The sequence below is a fragment of the Moschus berezovskii genome, chromosome X, assembly GCF_049115385.1.
Source record: "Moschus berezovskii isolate FMDL1 chromosome X, NW_MosBer_1.0, whole genome shotgun sequence".
NCBI lineage: Eukaryota > Metazoa > Chordata > Mammalia > Artiodactyla > Moschidae > Moschus > Moschus berezovskii.
This window is the reverse complement of record NC_142488.1, coordinates 12,750,525-12,773,021: the sequence shown is the minus strand read 5'-3', so window position 1 is coordinate 12,773,021 and position 22,497 is coordinate 12,750,525. Positions and strand designations below refer to the sequence as shown.

The 22,497-nt window shown below is 44.0% G+C and overlaps 1 protein-coding gene across 19 annotated transcripts in view; it reads right to left on the bottom strand.

Annotated features, from left to right (window-relative positions):
• Positions 1–4,831: 4,831 nt before the first annotated feature.
• RAB9A (RAB9A, member RAS oncogene family) overlaps positions 4,832–22,497 on the bottom strand; it is a 34,278-nt gene continuing 16,612 nt past the window's right edge. For 2 of the 19 annotated variants that reach the window (XM_088833622.1, XM_055438743.2), the window contains exons 2-5: positions 10,701–10,791; positions 9,838–9,868; positions 9,458–9,578; positions 4,832–5,912 (exon numbers count right to left, since the gene is read on the bottom strand). In XM_088833622.1, coding sequence (XP_088689748.1) covers positions 5,270–5,881 — 612 coding nt within the window. In that variant the 5' untranslated portion in view covers positions 5,882–5,912; positions 9,458–9,578; positions 9,838–9,868; positions 10,701–10,791 and the 3' untranslated portion in view covers positions 4,832–5,269. Of the gene's footprint in view, positions 5,913–9,457; positions 9,651–9,837; positions 9,869–10,641; positions 10,663–10,700; positions 10,792–11,608; positions 11,693–22,497 lie in introns of those variants that run through there. The other 17 variants (XM_088833624.1, XM_055438744.1, XM_055438745.2 and 14 more) reach the window with 16 other exon arrangements.

Genomic DNA, 22,497 nt, shown 5'->3' with positions numbered 1-22,497 from the left:
TGTTGATTTCTTAGGTGCTGCTCTCCCCACCACCTCAACCATTTTAGTCCTATCTTCGCTAATGAAAGTCTGTAAACATACATTGTAACTCATTTTACAGAATTCAGATCTCCTCAAACTGGGTGCCAGAACTTTGGGAGCAGAAAAAGATACTCAGAAATCCAGGAGTAACTCAGCCATGCTCACTGGAGAGACCCACACATGTACTTATATAGTTTGCTCTACCCAGACTTTAGTAATATGTGAACTGTGAACTTCCAGATGTTCAAGCTGGTTTTAGAAAAGGCAGAGGAACCAGAGACCAAATTGCCAACATCCGCTGGATCACGGAGAAAGCAAGAGAGTTCCAGAAAAACATCTATTTCTGCTTTATTGACTATGCCAAAGCCTTTGACTGTGTGGATCACAAGAAACTGTGGAAAATTCTGACAGAGATGGGAATACCAAACCACCTGTCTCTTGAGAAACCTGTATGCAGATGAGGAAGCAACAGTTAGAACTGGACACGGAACAGCAGACTGGTTCCAAATAGGAAAAGGAGTACGTCAAGCCGATATATTGTCACCCTGCTTATTTAACTTATATGCAGAGTACATCATGAGAAACGCTGGGCTAGAAGAAGCACAAGCGGGAATCCAGATTGCCGGGAGAAATATCAATAACCTCAGATATGCAGATGACACCACCCTTATGGCAGAAAGTGAAGAGGAACTCAAAAGCCTCTTGATGAAAGTGAAAGAGGAGAGTGAAAAAGTTGGCTTAAAGCTCAACACTCAGAAAACTAAGATCATGGCATCTGGTCCCATCACTTCACAATAAATAGATGGGGAAACAGTGGAAACAGTGTCAGACTTTATTTTTTTGGGCTCCGAAATCACTGAAGATGGTGATTGCAGTCATGAAATTAAAAGACGCTTACTCCTTGGAAGGAAAGTTATGACCAACCTAGATAGCATGTTAAGAAGCAGAGACATTACTTTGCCAACAAAGGTCCGTCTAGTTAAGGCTATGGTTTTTCCAGTGGTCATGTACGGATGTGAGAGTTGGACTGTGAAGAAAGCTGAGCGCCGAAGAATTGATGCTTTTGAACTGTGGTGCTCTTGAGAGTCCGCTGGACTGCAAGGAGATCCAATCAGTCCATCCTAAAGATCAGTCCTGGGTGTTCATTGGAAGGACTGATGCTAAAACTGAAACTCCAATACTTTGGCCACCCATGCGAAGAGTTGACTCATTGAAAAAGACCCTGATGCTGGGAGGGATTGAGGGCAGGAGGAGAAGGGGACGACGGAGGATGAGATGGCTGGATGGCATCACTGACTCGATGGACATGAGTTTGGGTAAACTCCAGGAGTTAGTGATGGACAGGGAGGCCTGGTGTGCTGCCATTCATGGGGTCGCAAAGAGTCGGACACAACTGAGCGACTGAACTGAACTGAACCCTCCAGGAGCATATAAGGCAGAGGGGAGGCAATGTCCCAGTCAGGAGCTGAGCCGTGTGGTGTTTCAACAGGAAGTTGTAGAGTGGAGATGGTTCCCATCCCTGCTCATCCACAGGACAACAGTTCCCTGCAAACAGCCTTGTCAGCACTCTTGACAGTGAGATGGGAATGAGAACACAGGCCCTGTGGGAGCAGATCTCTGTGGCTAAGGATCGGATTTCACATATGCCTGCCTCTGTCAGAGCGTGAAGGCAGTTCCAGTGATGGGCATAGGAGTGGGCAGGATCTCAGAGATGGGCTGTGCTGGGAAATCCTGCTGAAATAGGACAGCTGAAAGGATGGAACCGACTCTTGTAAGGGGAATATCAGGGACTGGTCATTAGGAAAACAGAAGAAAGCAAAAAAAAGGCTAGTGAGCTTGCAAGAAAGAGCTAAGTGCTGTCACTTAAAAGTTCTGGAACAAAAGACGAATTGGGGGATATCAGTAGCACCCTGGGCTTCACGCCCACCGAGCACACACAAGTCAGCGTTAAGCCTGACATCTACACTAGCACTCCCAGTGATCCAAATAAAATGCACAAGCCCGCTTCACTCCTCTTTCACTACGTAAGATGCTTCAGTGGTGCCCACGTTCTCCACGTTAAGTAGGGACCATGGGTCTCTCCTCCGCCCTGCTACACCCACATCCATTCCCTCTATGGTCAGGACAGCACTTCCTGGTTGACAGTCCGCGGTGGTAATTTCTCAGAATCCACGGACTACATCGAGCCTTCTTCCTACCTACTGCTTCCCTGCCCCACCACCCCAAGCTGCTGGCACTGTGAAAGCTTATACAAGGTTTCACAGAAACATGACACGCCAGGTTTTAACATGTGGACCATCTTCGATATTTTAACTTCAACTGTGGGGGGGGGGGAGTTTTTCCCAAGAGGGAAGAAGGAGACAAAAACAGTTAAGTATTCACGAACAAATATGCACTTTGCCATCTTCCATGCAGCACACTGTAACTGCTACATCAACTGTCAAATGTACATCTGTCCGTCCTCCCAAGTTTAGTAGTTTGCCTTTTCCTTAACCTTGCCCTGTCTCAAAGGCTTTATATCCAAAGACAGCACAAAAGCTCCCATCAGACCTGTAACCCTGGGGTCCCTGGTCCAGACAGGGACAGCATGCCCCAGTTCGCTCCTCCTGCCTGCTCCCTTGGGGCTCTGCAACTGCTTGCACCCATCCTGCCACTGCAGTCGGCTGCTTTGCTCCTCAACATCACTTTCTCCGTTTCTCATCTTTGTGCAACACCAATCCGAGTGCCTTTTACTTTTCTTAAAAGAATCAGCTTTTCAGCTACCTTTTGCTGCAGCATGAAGAGCTCTTCCATCATGAGTTGTTGCTGTGGCGGCCAGAGCTCCTCAGTTAGGTCTCGTTCCTCCCCTTCTTGTCCTATTTCAGTTACTGGCTTTGCTCAGGGAGCCTCTGTTCACCAGGTCTTTTGAGTCACACTGTGAAGCTAGATTACTCCCCCTTCCATAAGCCTGTCTTTAGACACATGAAAATATGGTCCTTTGAGCAAAACTTTTTGCTGCCCAGCTCTAGACCTCTGAAATGCCAACTAATCTTCAACTGGAAAAAGGTTACTGAAAAGATGCTTCAAAGTTTGGGAAAATCACTAAGCTATTAGTTAAATCTATACAAGTATCAAAATTATATATTTTGTAAATACCTACACACACGTTGTGTGTAAGGGGCTGAACTGTGCCCCTCCCAAAATTCATATTCAACAAGCCTAGCCCCCAGTCCCTCAGAATATGACTATATTTGGAGACGGGGCCTTTTAAAAGGTAATTCAAGTTAAAATAAGCTCCTTATATGTAAAATAAACAAGGTCCTACTGTATAATACAGGGAAATCCAATCTCACTAGTAGTATTCTAAGAGGAAGAAATCTGGACACAGAGATGGGGTTGGGGAGGTAGGGAAAGAGTTGTATGCAGAGGAAAGGTCCTCTACAAGCCATGATGCGAGGACTCTGGAAAAACTAAACCTGTCAACACCTTGATTGTGGACTTCTAGCCTCCAGAACTGTAAGAAAAGAAATCCCCATTGTTTAAACCACCCAGTCCACATGTTATGGCAGCCCTGGCAAACACAATATGCTTTCCTTATGCACTAAAAATCTACATTGATAGCCAAGAGACTGATACATGCTTGACTGCACAGGCAGGAAATGGAGACACTGGTTCCTTATGCCTTCTACTTTTCAACCATGTGACTCTATCATCTATTCAAATAATAAACAACAAAAAATGTACTCCTAATATCCGTTGGTGCCCAAGGTATAGGAAATGTTAATATCCTACTGGCAGCTAGCTAGCAGTTAAGAACGGCTTGACTGTGAGACATCCACGCAGCAAAGAAATGAGGTGGGTCTACTATAATGGAAACACATCCAGACAGATGAAGCGAAAAGGGCACGTCACAGAGCAATGGGCACGCTTGGTTTAAAATAACAGAGCAAGTCTCCTAGAGGAAAAAAGAAAGGCAATATATAATATACACTAATTTCTTAACAGTGGATGCCTATTTTTTGAGTGGAGGATTAGTTTGGAGAAGCAGAATTGATTATAAATAATAAAAACTAGAGCTCTCCATCAACCTGAGAACATAAAGAGATTTAATCTCCCCAAATTTAAAATGTGAAAATGTTTTGCTTACAGCCAAACTGTCTGCTATGTTAGGAAGTTAAAGACTTTCAAAATCTTAGCTTACTGTAATGATATTCTTTGTCAGTGGTTCCCAAGCTATGGGGCCAGGGAGAGAAGTATCTCAAGCTAGCTGTTCCAAAACATACTCCCCTGCCACAGGACCACCCCCCAAAAAGCATGTCCCTTGATCACCCACTGCTCTACAGCCCTGGTTGCTGTCCTCACTCACATGCAGTCCAGGCATCAGTGTGCCTCTGCAGGACAGGATCAGCATGAAGGGCACAGCCTCTGCAGGGCTGGTTCAGCATGAAGGGTGCAGCCTCTGAAGGGCAGGATCAGAATGAAGGGCGCAGCACCCACAAAAGACCATGATTTGCTTTATCAATAAGTCTGGTCATTGAAGCAGAGTTGACAAAAGGTCTCCTTGCGACCAAATCACCACACAGTTCAGTGACACTGGATAAATACATGCCCAAATAAAGAGGTCTTCGTTTACCCTCACACAAAGTACCAGCCAGAAGTAGGATTTCCTCCAAAAGTGATAAAAGCTGGCTTCTGTGTTGAAGGGGGTGTGGCTCACGTGTGGCACACAAATGACAAGTGATTACTAGTGAGATCAATTCTGATATGCAGAGTGAAAAAATGAACATAAGGAGAAAGAAGTAGTAATCAAATCAAATAATCACAGTGCAAATGCATTCAATTTTAATCTTTAATATCTAACATTATTGCTTTAGGACATGCTTTCCCTGAACCAGGAACAGAATGCTAATTACATAAAAATATACACATAGAAAAAGTAGTTCTCCATATTCCCAGGGAAAAGACAGTAACTTCTAGAATACTCAAGTGTTTTAATTATAAAGTCTTGGTCATTTCATTTATTAGCTCTGTAACATATTTAAATTAAACATTATTAGACAACCGTTACAATGGGTACGTGTAAGGTGCCATTACTGAGTAAATGGATTCTCCCGTGAGGGGATGTGTCGCTTCTCCCACCAACGAGGCAGCAATACGGTTAGTTGAATTTTTGAGTATGTGATGCATCGCTGCACATGCTTATCCTCTTCTCTGCCCAGTGCCGATCTGCGCATGTAGGTGAGCTGGTTAGGTTGCACTGGCTACCTCTCTAACTTCCACAGCAAGACGAGCTGGGCTTGGGCTTTCGGTGCAGACGGACTGTGTCTGTCTGAATCAAGGGATCCGACCTATCCTCGGTAGCGAGCACTCTTCGAACTGCTTCCTCAAAGGCTGCTGCGACATTCGTGGCATCTTTCGCGCTCGTTTCAAAATAGGGATAGTCGCCGTTGTCCCGGCACCAGGCTTGGGCTTCTTCTGCAGACACCTGCCGCTCGCTGATGTCAACCTTGTTGCCCAGAATCACAAAAGGAAAGCTTTCGGGCTCTTTCACATCTGCGTAATATATGAATTCTTTCTTCCAGTTACTCAAGTTCTGGAAGCTCTGAGAATCATCGACACTAAAGGTAAGCAGGCAACAGTCAGAACCTCTGTAGAACGGCGTCCTCAGGCTTCTGAAGCGTTCTTGACCGGCTGTGTCCCAGATCTGCATGGTGACAAAGTGTCCATCCACCTCCAAATCTTTATTTAAAAACTCCACACCTATTGTATGGAAGAGCTGGGCATCAAACTTATTAGTCACGTATCTGTTCATTAGAGAACTCTTCCCAACACCACCATCTCCAAGCAGAATGACTTTGAAAAGTGATGATTTTCCTGCCATTATTAATCTCAAGATCTCTGACTGTGGAACCCTGTAAAACAGAAGAGTACCATTACATTCCTTTAAACCTGTACCTAGTTTCACGTGCCTCTCTGAACATCAGTGCTAAGGGAAAGAAAACACAGGGAATACGTGACAGCAAGAGATGTCACCTACTGAGCTCTGCACCCCGCGCCAGGCACCATCTGCGTCACTCCCGACGACCACTGCTGAGGGCTCGTTCTTCCCCTTCCTCTGGTCACCCTTGACTGAGGCTGGCACTCAAAGCCAAGTCTAACCCCCAAACCGTTCTCTCAGCTCACAACAAGCCCTGCCACCATTTGTTAGAGAGGCAGCAGGAGACCGAAGTGGGCACATTTCTAGAGCAACTGCAAACCGTCCTCTGGTGGCATGGTGACCGTGGTCACTGATGGCTGTCCTCTCAGGCCAGGGGGCTTCTAGAAAATCCCCTCTGTCTCTCTCCCAACACTATCACCATAGGAGCTGGCAAGCAGGGAACAAGAGACAGAGTTCACTGATCTGGCTGTGAACAGACCAAAGCCAACCACTTGAGTAAAGGACTCTGTTCTCTTCACTGGGGACACTTTTTTGCACTGGCTAACATTAATGTCAGCACCAATGGAATTTTTATCATAATATAGTAACCTAGCACATTCTACCCACAAAATTCATTTGGGCAGCTCCAACACTCCTGAACAAATGCGAGCCTGGGCTGTTTGTTACTTGTATTTCGAGGGGGAGTGCAATGAACCTTAAACCAAACGTGGTATGGTGCTCATGCTTTAAGGGGAATCCCTGGGGAAGGACTAGACTGCCCTTTGCACCAGCCTGGGGAAGTGAGGAGGGTAAGGGTCGGGTGGGGTGGCATATGGAGATTTAGACACCCATTTACAGCCTGGTGGGAGTGCTGTTCCTATTTAAGGCTTCTATTTTAACTCTTTTATTATGGAAAATGTCAAAACATACACAATTTCGGAATAATGAGAATAATATAATGATCCTGCACAGACCCTAAACCTAGTTTTGCCAATTATCAACTTATAGCAAATCCTGTTTCCTCCATAGTGTCCTGTTTTCCCTTCTCCCAAATTATTCTGAATCAAATTACAGCATTTAGTCTGTAAATATTTCAGTACAAAATGGCTTTTAAGATATTAAAATTTGTAAAAGCAATCTTTATAGTAGTACCATCTAATAGTACTTTCTGCAACAAAGGAGACATCCTCCATGTGGACTCTCTGATATGACAGCCACTAGCCACACGTGGCTATTGGGCACTGAACTTGTGCCTGGTGGGAGAAAGAAAATGAATTTTAAATTTTATATAGTCTTAACTAATTTGAATAGTCACATTTAAAGAGCAAACAGCTGTACTGGATAGCACAGCCCTACAGCAAAAATGGCAATTAACTTTCACATGAAAGTAGATAATGTGAATCCCTCAATGGGAAGGGAGTAAAGGCATGAACAATAATTGTTATATTGACTAGGATGATTCACTGCAAAAGGGACCTCCCTGGCGGTCCAGTGGTTAAGACTCCATGTTTTCACTGCAAGGGGCCCAGGTTTGATCCCTGGTTGGGGATCTAATAAGATTCCACATGCTGAGCCACGTCACCCAAAAGAAAAAATAAAGCACTGCAGTAAACAAACATTATCTGGCAATCTCCTGGCATACATAAGCATGACCAAGTATAACATAATTGAACACTTCCCATAACCAGCAAGAATTCATCTCCTACTACATGCCACACTATTCTTACAAACATGTGGCAACTTGCCCCTCTTGTTGGCTCTCTGAAATTACTTACTACATTAATTACTACTATACAGTTTATATTGGCAAGGCAATCAGGGAGCATACTACCTGGAGACTTTCCAACCTTAGCACATGGCTCTGCCCACTGCCCAGGCTAAATTACTGTCAGAAAGGAAACTGAAACTATCTCAAACCCCTTCATTTCCTGACACAGTAACAGTGCACTAAATCGGTTCCTTTGTTGAATTCTTTGGAATCTTGCTTACATGACTTCAACCCAGAAAAAGAGAGTAGCAAAACCAAAAATGCACACCAACTATTCTTACATAGGGAATGTGAAAGTACTAGTCACTCAGTCCTGTTCAACTGTTTGCAACCCCAAGGACCATATCCCACCAGGCTCCTCTGTCCATGGGATTCTCCAGGCATGGGTTGCCATTTCCTCCTCCAGGGGATCTTTCCAGCCCAGAGATCAAACCCGCGTCTCCTTCCACTCCTGCATTTCAGGCGGGTTCCAGACAGATTCTTTACCGCTGAGCTAATGGAGAAGCATCTGCTAATGCCCCCTCCTTAACATTCTTTAGTGGTCTTCCAGACTCAGGTCTAAGTCCAACTTCTAAGGCAAGATACCTGGTCCTGTTCCCCATTCTCGGCATCAGCCATTCAGAAATGCACTGTCAAGTGGAAGTGAAATTCAGATCCAGGGGCTCAGCCCACATACTCACCTTGACCCTGGCCCATGCTGCTCCCCCTGCTGGCGACCCCACCCACTGAACCTAAGTTAACTGTTGGCCCTCAGAACGCTGTCAACCCTATCACTGTAAACTTCCCCCAGGAGCCCTCATTCGAGGACTGTTCCTTTCCCAGGGTTTTCAAGATACATAAACACGGACGTTTCGTGTTGTGTTGTAAGGGTGTAAAAGACGTGCTCAATTCTAGTCTATCATTTACCCCAGGACTCTAGTTAAAGTCTTCAACTGTCTTGCTAGACACAAACTTCCACTGCACAGCATCAACTTGTTAGTGTCTTTACATCACATTATAAATCAGACTGTGCAATCTAACGACCTCCACCCAAATGAGAGGTTACATATCTACCGAATGAAGTCTTAGAAATTCCTTGAGATTTGTAATCATAACTTTTATCAAGATACTTTGATAGTTCTTTTCTTCTTGCATAATAATGTGGGATTTGGGGTATGCTAGACTCACATGCCTGGAAAATCCCACGGATGGAGGAGCCTGGTAGGCTGCAGTCCATGGGGTCGCTAAGAGTCGGACATGACTGAGCGACTTCACTTTTACTCACTTTCTTGCATTGGAGAAGGAAATGGCAACCCACTCCAGTGTTCTTGCCTGGAGAATCTCAAGGACGGGGGAGCCTGGTGGGCTGCCGTTTATGGGGTCGCACAGAGTCGGACACGATTGAAGTGACTTAGCAGTAGCAGCAGCAGACTCACACACCAGGAAATAGGTACATTTTTTACACTTCCCATATATAATTTGGGGCCTCCCAGATATCCTATTTGGGAGTATGTTGGCATTTGCTCAAACTAATATAGACATACACAACTCTCTCAGTCTAGCTGCAGCACTGAATACAGACACACATATGATAAAGATCATTATACAAACTATCTTATTTCCCGATGACATCTAACAAAAGTTAGCTTGATGCAATCTATCATTAACATAATTAGCTTATGAACATTAAAATTTTTCCCTTTTTCTTCTCTAAAAACAGAAAAATCCTTTGAAGCCTTTTTAGTATAAGCTGAATGAATAAAGTATCCTGCTATGTTCTTTTTAAGACTTACCTTAAAATGTAATATGAAGCCTTTTATACTTCAGTTTGGGGCTTCCCTGGTGGCTCAGAGGGTAAAGCGTCTGCCTGCAATGCGGGAGACCCGGGTTCAATCCCTGGGTCGGGAAGATCCCCTGGAGAAGGAAATGGCATTCCACTCAAGTATTCTTGCCTGGAAAATCCCATGGACTGAGGAGCCTGGTAGGCTACAGACCATTGGGTCGCAAAGAGTCAGACACGACTGAGCAACTTCACTTTCACTTTCATACTTCAGTTTAGGATTGCCCAAAGGCAATAATCTTCATCCAAGCTAAAATATGACTTTAGCAATCAGCTAAACACTATAAAGAAATCTAAATAAGAAAAGCATAACACACAGGCCATAAATCTTACCTTAATTGTTCAGTTCAAACATCATCATTTTCTGTAAAGAAAAATTTTGAAAGCTCACCTTAGCAATATACATTCAATCTGTTTTCATAATTTTAAGAGTAAACACAAGAATTAAAAGTAAAAGAAATGTGTGACTTATATTAGTAGCTAGATTCTTAGTTTATGACTGTTTCATGTTGAGGTTTGACAGAAAAACAACATAATTCTGCAAAGCAATTATCCTTCAATTAAAAAATAAAAAGGAAAACTGCACCTGCAAGCTGTCCATGACCTTTCTCAGCCTAAAAGTAGCCCTAGCATCAAATACTACACTTTAACTATTGTTTTTTTTTTAAGAAGTTTTTCACATGTCCCCATCCACCCTACTTTTCTAAGTATCCCATTCAGACAAATATAAAATCTGGTTAAGATGAAATGTAAAACAGTTCATTCATTGTTCAAATTCTGCCCAAATTTTGAGTGATTTAGAATAATCATATTCCAGAGAATAAAATCAAGGCATCATCAATGGACATGAGTTTGAGCAATCTCCGGGAGACAGTGAAGGACAGGGAAACCTGCGTGCTCCAGCCCACAGGGTCGCAAAGTCGGCTGAGCAACTGAACAATACTAACAAGGATAAAAGAAGGACCACTCAAGGGAGAGGCACCCAATGTGACACAGGAAAATTTGGGCTAAGGCCGCAAAGAATATCCTGAAGCTTCTTTCTGGGTAGCCAGAGCAGAGGAGAAACTTTGTGAGTTAACAGAAGCCACTGGTAGAAAGGAGAACTGGCTCCCTGTGCCAAAGGCCAAGAGCCCATACCTGTGGCCAAGCTCTTAGACACCCTGCAGTCTGGGGACTCTGGCAACAGCAGGACCTACCAGAGGGCTGAGGAAAGATTCACTGAGACACGGACACCAGGGAAAGCGGCTCACCACTGTGCCAGGCTCATGACAGGAGTGCAGACAGCTTCTGCGGAACAAACACATGAAGAAGCCTTTACTGATAGTTTCATGGAAACCAGACAGATTTCTTTTATGGCCATTTCTTCAGCCAAATTTCTGGAAGAGTCACATGCAGAACAAATGAGAGGGCAATGCAGGCCACCATTAGGAAGCCAAAGGAGCCTAGTCCCACAAACCAAATTCAGTGTGGAGGTTTCCTGGGCCAACTAGGCTGTGCTAAAGCACTAACCTCTTTCCGTCTAAACCTACAGTTCCAAACTCCTCTCCCTCCCTTTTTTAAAAACAAAGGGCATTTCTGCAGGACTTACATGAATCAGCCTTCAACTTATAAATTCAATCAATGAAAAACATGATACCCTTCAAAATCTTGACATTTGGGAGTTAAGGACAAAACCACCACCACCCTCACAATGAGAGCCCTTCAGGCCACTGACTTTGCATCTCTGCATCCACTCACCACCAGCTGCCCTAGGGATGAGGACTCTGATTCAGAGAGGTGACATTCCTTGCTGGTAGTCACACAGCTAGGAAAGGGGTGCAAGTGTCCACCCCAGGGGCCTCTGACCCGGACAGGTGGCTCTGACCACTGCACAGCTCCAGCTGGAGGAGGAAGGAACTGGGGTGGGGTATGACTGGAACCAGGAAGCGGGACCGAGGTGCGAAGGCACCCACGTGGCCAGAGAGAGCCCAGGGTGGGCAGAGCACCTAGAGCCGGCGGTGGGGGGGACCATGGGAGGGTGGAGCGAGGAACAAGCTGTGCGGCCACGGGACTTCAGGGGCAGGCCACCAAAGGATTTCTGCCAGCGCCCTCGGAGTGAGCCTACCTGCATTCCTGAGCAGATGCGGGGTCCAGAAAAGTAGCTTTCTGCGATCACAAGAGCAGGCTGTGGGGAGGGCGGAAGGGAGGCCTGGGGCAGAGCGGCGATGGCTCACTCACCATCCCTCTCCAACTACCGACGGTGTCAGCAGGCTCTGGGGTGGCTGGCCTCCTACTAGAGACTGCAGTAAGCTACTCACCCCAAACCCCTCCTCCTGCTCACCCTTGCCCAGGCGGCTAGACCTCAGCTCCCCAGAAACCCTGCCCCCACGCTCCTGCATGCCTCCCAGGGCAACTTCACGTTTGTAAAGAGGCAAGATCTCGAAAAAGATTCAGTTAAGGGAAATGTCTTATACCATGATAAAAATGCCCAGATTTTCCCCTGAGCCGTCCATTTTCTAGACTCTACACCAAAAATACATCCCCATACCATTCTAAAACTACTCGCCCTCAAAAAAAAGCAAGGGGGAAAAAATTTGCAAAAATGTTCCCAGTGGGGCAAATGGAAATGACCTAAATGCATAATTGGGGATGCTCTGCAGCCCTTGAGAAGACTGGAGACACGGGTCTGTAGAAATGCTTTAAGTAATAAACCCAAAGAATGTGTACACCGTGATGACACCACGTAAAAAGTTCACAGGTTAACATGAAAGTCTGCAAGAAAATCTCGAACAATCAACACCAAATCTTTAAAGTCCTGACTTGATTTCACACTCATACTGCTTTTTCAAATATCAAAAGTATTCTTTTAAAGCAACAACACTTATTTTGCTCTTGAATCTGCAATTTGGGCAGGGGTTGGCAAACTCAGAAGCATTTTTTAAAACTTCATTTTCATTAAAGCCTAGCTTGACTGCTGTAATTGAAATAGAAATAATTTTCTTTTAAATTTTCTTCAAATACTGCTATCCACCAGACCTTAAGGACAACGGCTTCCTAAATTTTTCCATAACTCAGATTATATTAAAAATAACTCAACATGAAACCCAAAACACAAGCAACACAAGACAAAATAGGTCAAATGAACTTCATCACAATCTAAAGCTTTTGTGCTTCAAGGGGACTATCAAGAAAGTGAAAAGACAGTCCACAGGATGGGGGAAAATATTTGCAAATCATATACCAGAAAAGGACCTGCATCCAGGAACTCTGAAAATAATAATTTAAAATAATAATTTAAAAAGCAACTTAAAAATGGGCAAAAAGCCACTAATGAAATGCAAAGGAAAACTATAATGAGATACCACTTCACACCCAAAAGGCAAACCATAACAAGTGTTGCTGAAGATGTGAGAAAACTAGACCTGTCATACACTGCTGTTGGGAAGGCAAAATGGTGCAATGATAAGGAAAACAACCTGCGGTTCCCCGGAAAGGTAAACACAGAGTTACCATCAGTTCAGTTCAGTTGCCGTCGTGTCCGACTCTTTTGACCCCATGGACTGCAGTACTCTCCTAGGTATGTACTCAAAAGAAATAAAAACACATCCACACAAAAACTTGTACATGAACAGCATAGTATTAATCAGAATAGCCAACACATGGAAACAGCACAATGTGCATCAACTGATGAATAACTAATAAAAATGTGGCCTCTCCATACAATGGAAGATCAATCAGTCACAGAAAAGAATGAAGTTCTGATACATGCAACTACATGGATGATAATTTAAGGAAGCCACACACAAAAGGCCATATATTATACCATTTATATGAAATGTTCAAAATAGACAAATCCACAGAGACAGAAAGTAAATTTGTGTTCCAGGGAATGGGGAGTGACTGCTAATGGGTACAGGTTTCTTTTTTGTGTGTATGTGTGCGGAGAAGGTAATGACAAAAATACTCCAGAATTAGTGGTGATGATTGCATGATTTAGTGTCTATACTAAACACAACTGAACTGTACACATTAAAAAGGTGAGCTTTATTGTATGTGAATTATAACTAAATAATCTAGACATATTTTTATTGACACACACACACTCTCTCGGCCTGAGAATTAGCAATAAGACCCTAAAATTAGATTTATACGTGCCACAAATGATCTCCTTGTCCCTTCGGCAGTATCCATTTCAATAAGCCAGTTACACACACAATAAATACTCCATTAAGATGACAAGATCATGTGCTGGCAGCAGTTAAATGTTAAATATGGTGCACACTAATCTGGACGGGAAGCTGGTTAAGTAGGTTACTGGCAGGAAAGAAAATGAACTATGTTTTCAACAGATACCTCAAAACTAAAGATAAAAAGAAAGCATTGAATGCCAGCCCTTTCCTTTTTATAACACTATTTTCCAACTTTTCAATCGTGCACTTTTATCCTGCACTATCAATTGTTTACAGATAGTGTATCATTAGGAGCCTTTTCTCTGGTCTCTATCTCCATGCTGGCTTCCAAAGCTGATTATTACAATAAACCAAGGGGGAGTCAGATCCAAGCATGGAGAATATATATATCAAACAGAAACGTTTGCATGGATTAAAGATAGACCCTTTTTATTGGTCATGGACCTAACTGCCTCCATTCTTACACATAACAAAACCCATTTCTTTATTACTTCTATTATATAGGATTTTGAGCACGGCATTCAAAGAGCTCTCCAACCTCACATATCCAATTATAACCCTACAGGTCACCACCCCCAAACCTATCAGGCATTTACTGTCCAGCCTTTGCTCAGGCCCTTATCTTGCACTAGGAGTTCCCTCCCCACATCTGGACAGCTATGAAAGTCCTAGTTATCTAAAGGCCCACTTTTGCCACGTCCCTCACAACCTAATCTTTCTCTTCATTTTCATAATCATTCCACTTCTATTACAGCTCTCATTCACTGATAGTTTCCTAAGTACACTGTCAACTCCCTGGTAGGGACACACAACACCTAATGCCACCTGTTCACTGGTCCTTTTTTGGGTTTGCAACATCTAGTACAAAGCTTTCCACATGCTGAGGTACCAAGTGAATGCTAAATTGAGAACAATGAGTAAACTACCTCCTTCATTCCTGCTATTCTATTCTTCTTTTTCTATTTGTACTTTCCGTACTTACAGTTTTTGTTTCTCTATTCAATCAGTTCTTCCCCCATTCTGTTTCTGAGGTCTATTAAAATACGTGGGAAAGGACAAAAAAAAATTCTTACTTGAAACTCAAATGAGGAAACCACTTTAAAATAAGTACTCTGGGATGCAACAGGAAACGCCAAAGACCCACATTCCTATTAACAAGCTGCCGAAGGGATGCTAGGTTTATAAATGGCTTCCTCAAATTTTCAGGTTTTCACATCTGAAACCCCTTGACTAACTCTCATTTCCAAAAATTTAAACTGAATTTATCACTCCTGATTTAAATTTAGGAACAGATCTTTTTCTTCTTCTTCTTTTCAAAATCACATGTTTCTTTTGCACTCACTCTTAAATGTCCCAGTTCGAGGCACGCCACTTTATTTCATATCACAGATTGAGAAACTGAGGCTCAAAGAAACTAACCAAGGCCACAAAAGCATGGTTAATCCCTCCATCGTTTCTATTTTCACCTAAGCTGTATTTATTTCCTTATCTCTTAATACAGGTGTGTCTTGCTTAACAGCCTCTTAGCTCCACTCTTTTATTTCCAGTCTTCCTGGTTGTCTTGCTGAACAAGGCCTGTTAAGGAAGTCATTAAGTATAATAATGGGCACTATCTCTACAGCAAGAACTGGAGCATAACAAAACGAATTAAGCAAATAGCACAGGCACAGACCAACTTGGGAGGCACAACTTGCCAGATGAAAACACGTTATCTAGGTGACCACTGAGCATTGCCTCAGAGCCTCAGAGATAGCTAGAGAAGGAAAAAACTACAAGTCAAACCATGCTATATCACGAAGTCAAAGCAGCTCATCCTACTTAAAGAAGTCGTTCTGTGAGTGCTCTTTTATGAAGATAGGCATCTAACTGAACTGTTAAGAAATATAAACTCTCAGTTTTGCTTAACACAAGGCACCTTTGTAGTTAGATATACTAATTAATCATTAACAGTGGTGGAGTGAGTGGGTAAGGAGAAGAGAGGAGAAAAAAATAGATTTGGTTAAGGAACTCAATTTTCTTAAATTATCCTGAAAGTAGAGAGCAGTGTGCTCCAACACAACTTTCTGTGATGAAGGAAATGTTCTTACATCCAATATAGTAGTCACAAACCACATGCGGCTACTGAGCACTTGAAATGTGGCTGGTCCAACTGAGGAATTGAAGTGTTAATCTCATTTCAATTTGGTTGCATTTAAGTTGCTACATGAGAACTGCATTGGAAAGTACAGATATGGAGTGTGCTTAACTGAGAGTCCATGCAAGAGCTTCAGGGGGAAAATGCACCTTCCAGAATCATAGGTGAGACAAGGGTGAGTGAATGGATAGAACTGTGCTTGAGCCTTCCTCTGGAAAGAGTCAAAAAGGTTTCATCAGATTCTTAATGGAGTATACACCTCAAGAAATGATCAATTAAAAATATTTTTTAAAAAAGAAACGATCAATACGCGTCTGCAACATTTGTATATTTCGTGTGATTAATTTGTGTAGTTCATAAGACCCTCAAGACTTTTACCTTTACTTGCCATTACTGTTTCGAGGTTCTCTCCCTTACCCATAAGACTTCATTAATATTATACTTGGACCATGAACTGTGACAGTTCAATCAAGAGACTTATTCACAGGAAACTGTTAATCCTGTGAGGAAAACATTTTGTTCTTCCTTTTATTTAATGAAGTCCTCAAAAGGAAAAGCATAAATTTACCTGTAATGAAGACACCTGAAAAAGGCACTTGAAATGCTTGACAGAAAAGAGTGGGGATAGGATAAGGCTGCACTTTGGGGGACATAATTAAAATGCAAAGAAATGAATAAAAGTCACAAAATAGGAATACTACACTAGGAAGTAGAGCAGGGTATTTCAGGAAGAAGACTGCGTTGTGAAAGAAATGAATGTGAATGTGCATGTTAGAAAAATATATTAAGAGCAACAAAACACAAACTGAACATGATCTGTGATGATCTGCTGTAACTTCAGGGAACCCTGGTTCTGACTCATCTCTTCAAGTTAGATAAGCAACCTGCTTGCTATCTTTAATTTGAAGCAGAAAGGGGTGAGGGCTGGAGAAACTTCTATGTAAGCTCAGGGAAGAGTCAGTATAGCAACACTGCCCACAAGGCATGAGGCCACAGCAAGGTAGAACTTCTTGGCTGTTAGAGAAATTAAGTAAGAGGGGTGGAATTTCCCAAGAAGGTCTATTTCAAGAGAACAGCTGTATATCCGGCATATAGGACTGAACTAGATTAGAGACTCCCATTCTGCTGGGAAACCGTCACCAGGTCAAAATGAGAAGAAACGTCAGAGCGCTGCAGGGAGCCTTATGGCAAGTTCACTTCATCACATGTCTCCATCGCTGATACTGCAGTTTGTCCCCACCAAGGTACCGAAGCTGACTTGGCTTACAAAAACCTTCCCGAGCCCAGACTTACTCCGCCATCATGACACATTTCGCTCTGTGCCTGATCAACTTTGCACCTGCTCACTGAATGGAGCTTCTCAACCGCTTTATCCTCCCGAGCGTCAGCAGAAGTCATGGGAGACTTCCCAAAGGCCAATCTAAGGGCTTCTCCTCAGTTCTCATCTAAAACCCCTAAGGCGCACGCAGCCTGAAAGCGATTGAAGAAAAAAGTGCCCCTCTGAGGACTTCCCTGTGTACACTTCTACAAACACACCCTCATGGTTAACCAGTGTCTTCACCAGAGGCCCACCCAGTAGATAGTGAATTCTAAGATGGAACAATTTGTCTGAATGTATTACCTGACATCAAATCTCAGAGGAGCACCCTTCTGAGGGCATTTTGTTTTTAAACACGTAAGACAATGGAGGCCCAATGAGAAAGGGTCTTGCAAATACCACACCTCTAACTAGAGGCATCAGTGGGACCTTCAAGTCTTAGCCAGGACTCAGTCACCAGTACTGTCTCCGTTAGGGCTAACGGCCTGGCAATGACCTTGAAACTGCTTCCTACTTCATCGTCCATAAAGCTACCCTGCCTCTCTGGCCCTCACCCATTAGCTTTCTGCAACCCAAATGGCTCCCTTTTCCAGCACGCTCTTAGAGCATATATAGCACCAGGTTGATGCCCTTGCTGTCGTTCAGTCACTAAGTCACGTCCAACTCTGCGACCCAAGGACCGCAGCCTGCCAGGCTTCCCTGTCCTTCCCTCTCTCCCAGAGTTTGCTCACTCATGTCTGTTGTGTCAATGATGCCTTTACCTCTTCCCAAACCATATCTTCCTGGGATATAACACCTAGTGATTCCCAAAGTCCATCTCCACCCTTCTGCCCCTTGGGCGCCAGATAAGAATTCCAACCCCTTTTATAATACAGTCATCTGATGTATTCAGATGGAAGTTCAAATTCAACAGATCTAAAAACCAACCTATTTTCCCCATTTTCAAAATCTCTTTCTTCTGTCTTACCCACTTCACCCACACAAGAAATGTGTCCAGTTCACTCCCTACCTACTGCCACTGTCTTGCTTGCTCAAATAACAAATGCTATGACTACAATAACATCAGCCGCCGCTGTTCCCTGAGTGTCTACTAGGTACCTGGCGCAGAGCACCTTGAAGTCACCTGCAACTCAGACGCTATCACCTGTGCTTTATAGATCAATAAACCAAGTTCATAAAGATTGAATACCTTCCCCCTGGTATAATTGAACAGGGCAGGTCAAACATGTGTGACCTTCACTCCCATCAAAAGAAAAGTCAAAAAAATATACAAAGCCAAAAAGGACAAGAGAACAACTGTAGGTGAGAGACAGCAACAAAACCAGGAAGATGGAAAGTAAATGGGCCAGCAGTGACAAACTGAAGAGCCAGGAAACCTACCTCGGGAGAAACAGCTGTCAAGGAGAAATGGGCCCCCAAGGGCATGGGGCGCTTCTCAGCACAGATGGGAGACAGGCTGGCTGGGTAGAAAGCACAAGAGGAGACCCCATGACACCCGCTCAGCACCCAGGGGCCCCTCCCAACCAGCAGACCTACTTCCTAATAAACTGTTCGCAGAAGGAGTAGGGGATGGAACTCTCCAGATGATGAGGGAGGGGACAGCAAGCAACAGCGTGTGCAGGGAACTGGGCAGGGCAGGTTATATGACATTTCAGAGGGCATCACAGAGGTGCTGGCGGTCCGCAGAATGCTTCACAACCCACGCGCTCAAAAGGGAGTTCATGAGTTCATGGTAGATCACACCACATTCCTTTCTATGACATCGTATCTTTGGGAGGCGGGGTTCCCTGGGGCTAGTATGATAAAAATCAGGTGCTGCACAAATATTAATGCGGAACAGGGTGTGAGGGTAGCAGCTGTTTGTTCCCAAACATTCTGAAATTTTACTGAAGAGTACTGGAACTCATTCTAGAAATGCTTTGTATTCACCAACGTGTGGCCTTTCAGCAGCTCTTCTGTTCTGACTTCCAACGAAACTGCAGATGTATGTTTAGGTGTGTCCACCTGGTCACTGCTCTGATTACACACCCCAGCGCGAGACTGTGCCCACGAGAGCGGTCGCCTAGCCACATGCCGCACTCCAGGGAGTTCTGATATCTGCGAACCTGTTAAATCAGTCAAACCCTCTGTTATCTGTGATATGCTTCTACAGAGTAAGTGCCAGAAAGAGAAATCTGTAAGGTGCTTTTCTGACTTCTCCAACACTGACAAATACAGCCCCTCTCACAAGAGCGAGCTTTCTGGAAACGACCTTAGCCTCTGTTCCCCCAAAACCTAACCCAGTTCACAAGAACCTGGGATGAAAACGGTTCAGCCCACACTGACCCAGCAGTCAGTTCATTGGCTGCCGTGCTCTGCTCTCCTTCACTCCTGGATAATGAATGTGGCCACGGGATGAATGTAGCCAGCTGTTCCACACTGTTTCTCCATCCCCCTCTAACAACAGCAGACACTGGGAAGGCATCAGGCCGTGGACACAAGTGGGGCCTGTGTTCTGAGTTCTTGCACTGAAACGAGCAGGTTGAGGGCAGCCGGTGTGGTGAACCTCCACGGCCTGCCTCGCTCCGTTCTGTATTTCTTCCCAGACACGGGGCTGGCTCTCCCCAGCCCACTCTGATCTAGCTGCGACCTCACCTACATTCGCTCACCGCTCATCATCCTCTCTATGTTCGTGATAAGCACCAGCATGCCCTACTCTGCACCTCGCATGGTCAAAAATTAACAGAAGGTAATGGATGAACCCAGGATGTGCAAACACCCGGAGCTCAACTTCACAACATGTGCAATGCCAAGAGTCATGCTGGGAAAGTTCTCTCCAGAGCAGAGGCACCCCCAGGCTTCCTGGCAAGCTCCAGCCTCCCCTCCCCAAACCAGGGCAGCTGGGCCCCCTCCACCTACACACCTGGGTCCCCCAGCTCTCCTCCCATGGGAACCGTGACCTTTCATCTGCATCACAGCTCTCCAAACGCCCTGGGGCCCTTGGTGAGTTCACCACTCCCCTCAAAAAATTCTTAATACATGTTCTGTTGATGATCTACTTAGTCACAGGCTCTATTTTCTTTTCCTTGGTTTTGATTAACAAATTTATTACCGAGCTACCTTTCAAGTGAGACCTGTTTCTCACACACACAGACACACACACACTTTTCCATTTGGCTTATTTCCTTCTGTTGCTTCACCAGCTTGCCTGAGGCAGAACTCCAGGCAGCCCTCCTTTTACTGCGCTTCACAGTTATTAGGGGCTTTTTACAAACTGAAGGTTTCTGGCAAATTCTGCATGAAGCAAGTTTATGAGCACCATTTTCCAACAGTTACTTGCTCACTGCTTGTCTCTGCGTTACGTTTTCATAATTCTTGCATTATTTTAAACTTGTTCATTATTATTATATTTGTTACAGTGATCTGTGATATCAGCAGTGAAAAAAGATTACAATTCACCGAAGGCTCAGATGATGGCTAACAATTTTCAGCCACAAAGTATTTTTTAATTAAAGTGTGTATGTTGGGTTTTTTAGGCGTAACACACAGGTATGGTATAAATGTCTTGTAACTTTCATAAACGGTGGAAAACCAAAACCTTTGGTCTGAAACCAAATCCAAAATATCTCCAAGGTATATCTGTACTTGGAAGCCAATAATTTGATGTCTTGTCGTCATAGATCCACACAGGCATTACAAAGTGCAACCAGCTCAATTTTACAAAGAAAGAAATGTGGTGACCTAGCTTGGCCAGAGCAGCAAACCAAGTGCACACAGAGCAAGGCTCCCCAGAGGCCAGGGGTGCTCCTCCTGCACCAATTTCTCCTGCTACTCCCCAGGACAAAACCCCTCCAGCAGTAACAGAGCGCACATCCCTCTGGTAGACCGCACTGGATAGCAATCATTTTTAGGTGTATAATTCAGCACCCGCTCTACCCCATGGCAGACAACTCCTGATACAAGGCAGAGAAATGTATTCATTGGCAATGAACACACTCAGTGTCCATCAGCACGAGACAAAAAGCAAAGCTCCTCACAAAAGATGCCATGTTGACCGAATGAATAACACTCTCACAGTAATTCCTAAACAGAGCCAATCTTTTTTTTTTCCCCCTGGCCGCGCTGCAGAGCTTTCAGGATCTCAGTTTCCCCAACCAGCAACTGAACCCAGGCCATGGCATTGAAAGCCCCAAGTCCTAATCACTATGCCACCAGGGAACTTCCAGGGCCAAGCCTTTGGGACTCTTCTCACTCACAAAGTTCACCTAGGAGTTAAATCTGCCACCAGAATGAAGCAGTACATGGACTGAAGGGGCTAATTTTAGGCATGATGAAACCAGGTTGGAAAATGTCAGGAAAAAAATGCAAAAATCAATTAACAATTTTTATTGCTTATTTCTTGAATTCATTGATAAAATCCATGCAGAACTATTGTCCACTGAAGCTAATTTAAGGAAGAATTTTATACTCAACTAGAATGGCTTCTTCTCGATTTGTTTCTTGTAAATATTCACAAGTGTTCAACTTACAAAGCTATCAAAACGACATCAACCAGAGCTTGGGATTAACATACACACACTACTATATATAAAACAGATAATCAATAAGGTCCAACTGAGTAGCACAGAGGATTCTACTCAATATTCTGTAATAACCCATATGGGAAATGAATCTTTAAAAGAATGAATATGTATAACTGAGTCCCTATGCTACACACTGGAAACTAACACAACATTGTAAACCAACTATGTGGTAGTTGCTCAGTCATGTCTGACTCTCTGCGACCCCATGGACTGTAGCCTGCCAGGCTCCTCTGTCCATGGAATTCTCCAGGCAAGAATACTAGAGTGAGTTGCCATGACCTCCTCCAATAAAACTGAAAACAAAAAGAAAAACACATCAACCTTTCCCCACTTCACCTAAGTCACAGTAAATTCCATGAAACAGGTACCTACATGCTGGTTTGCAAATGTTTTGTTTAACAACACCTGGCCCATGACCTTGAGTAGGCTGGGTAATGAACTTTGTGGGAGGACAAAGTGAGAACCCGATCTCGTGACTGTGATCAGACTGCATGCTTCGGGGAAGGGGGGCTCCCTACCGCCCTTGAGATCACTAGCACCTTTTTATCAGCAACCGAAGAGCTACTCAGAAAATGTTTGCTGACAATTGGAATAATACCGAAACCAAATTTCCCAAGTCAGCTTCAAAGGCCCTAAATGCCCCTCGAGTTCTTTTCAACACTTTTGCCGACGAAACAGAAAGGGGGAGGGGGGGAGATTTCTGTTATCAGAAATTTTTTGGTCACTCTTATTCTTTCAAATGAATGAATATGTCTCTTAGTCAAGGGAAATCTCTTCAAGTTCCCAAGTCCAGGAGGTTTCCTAAACAGG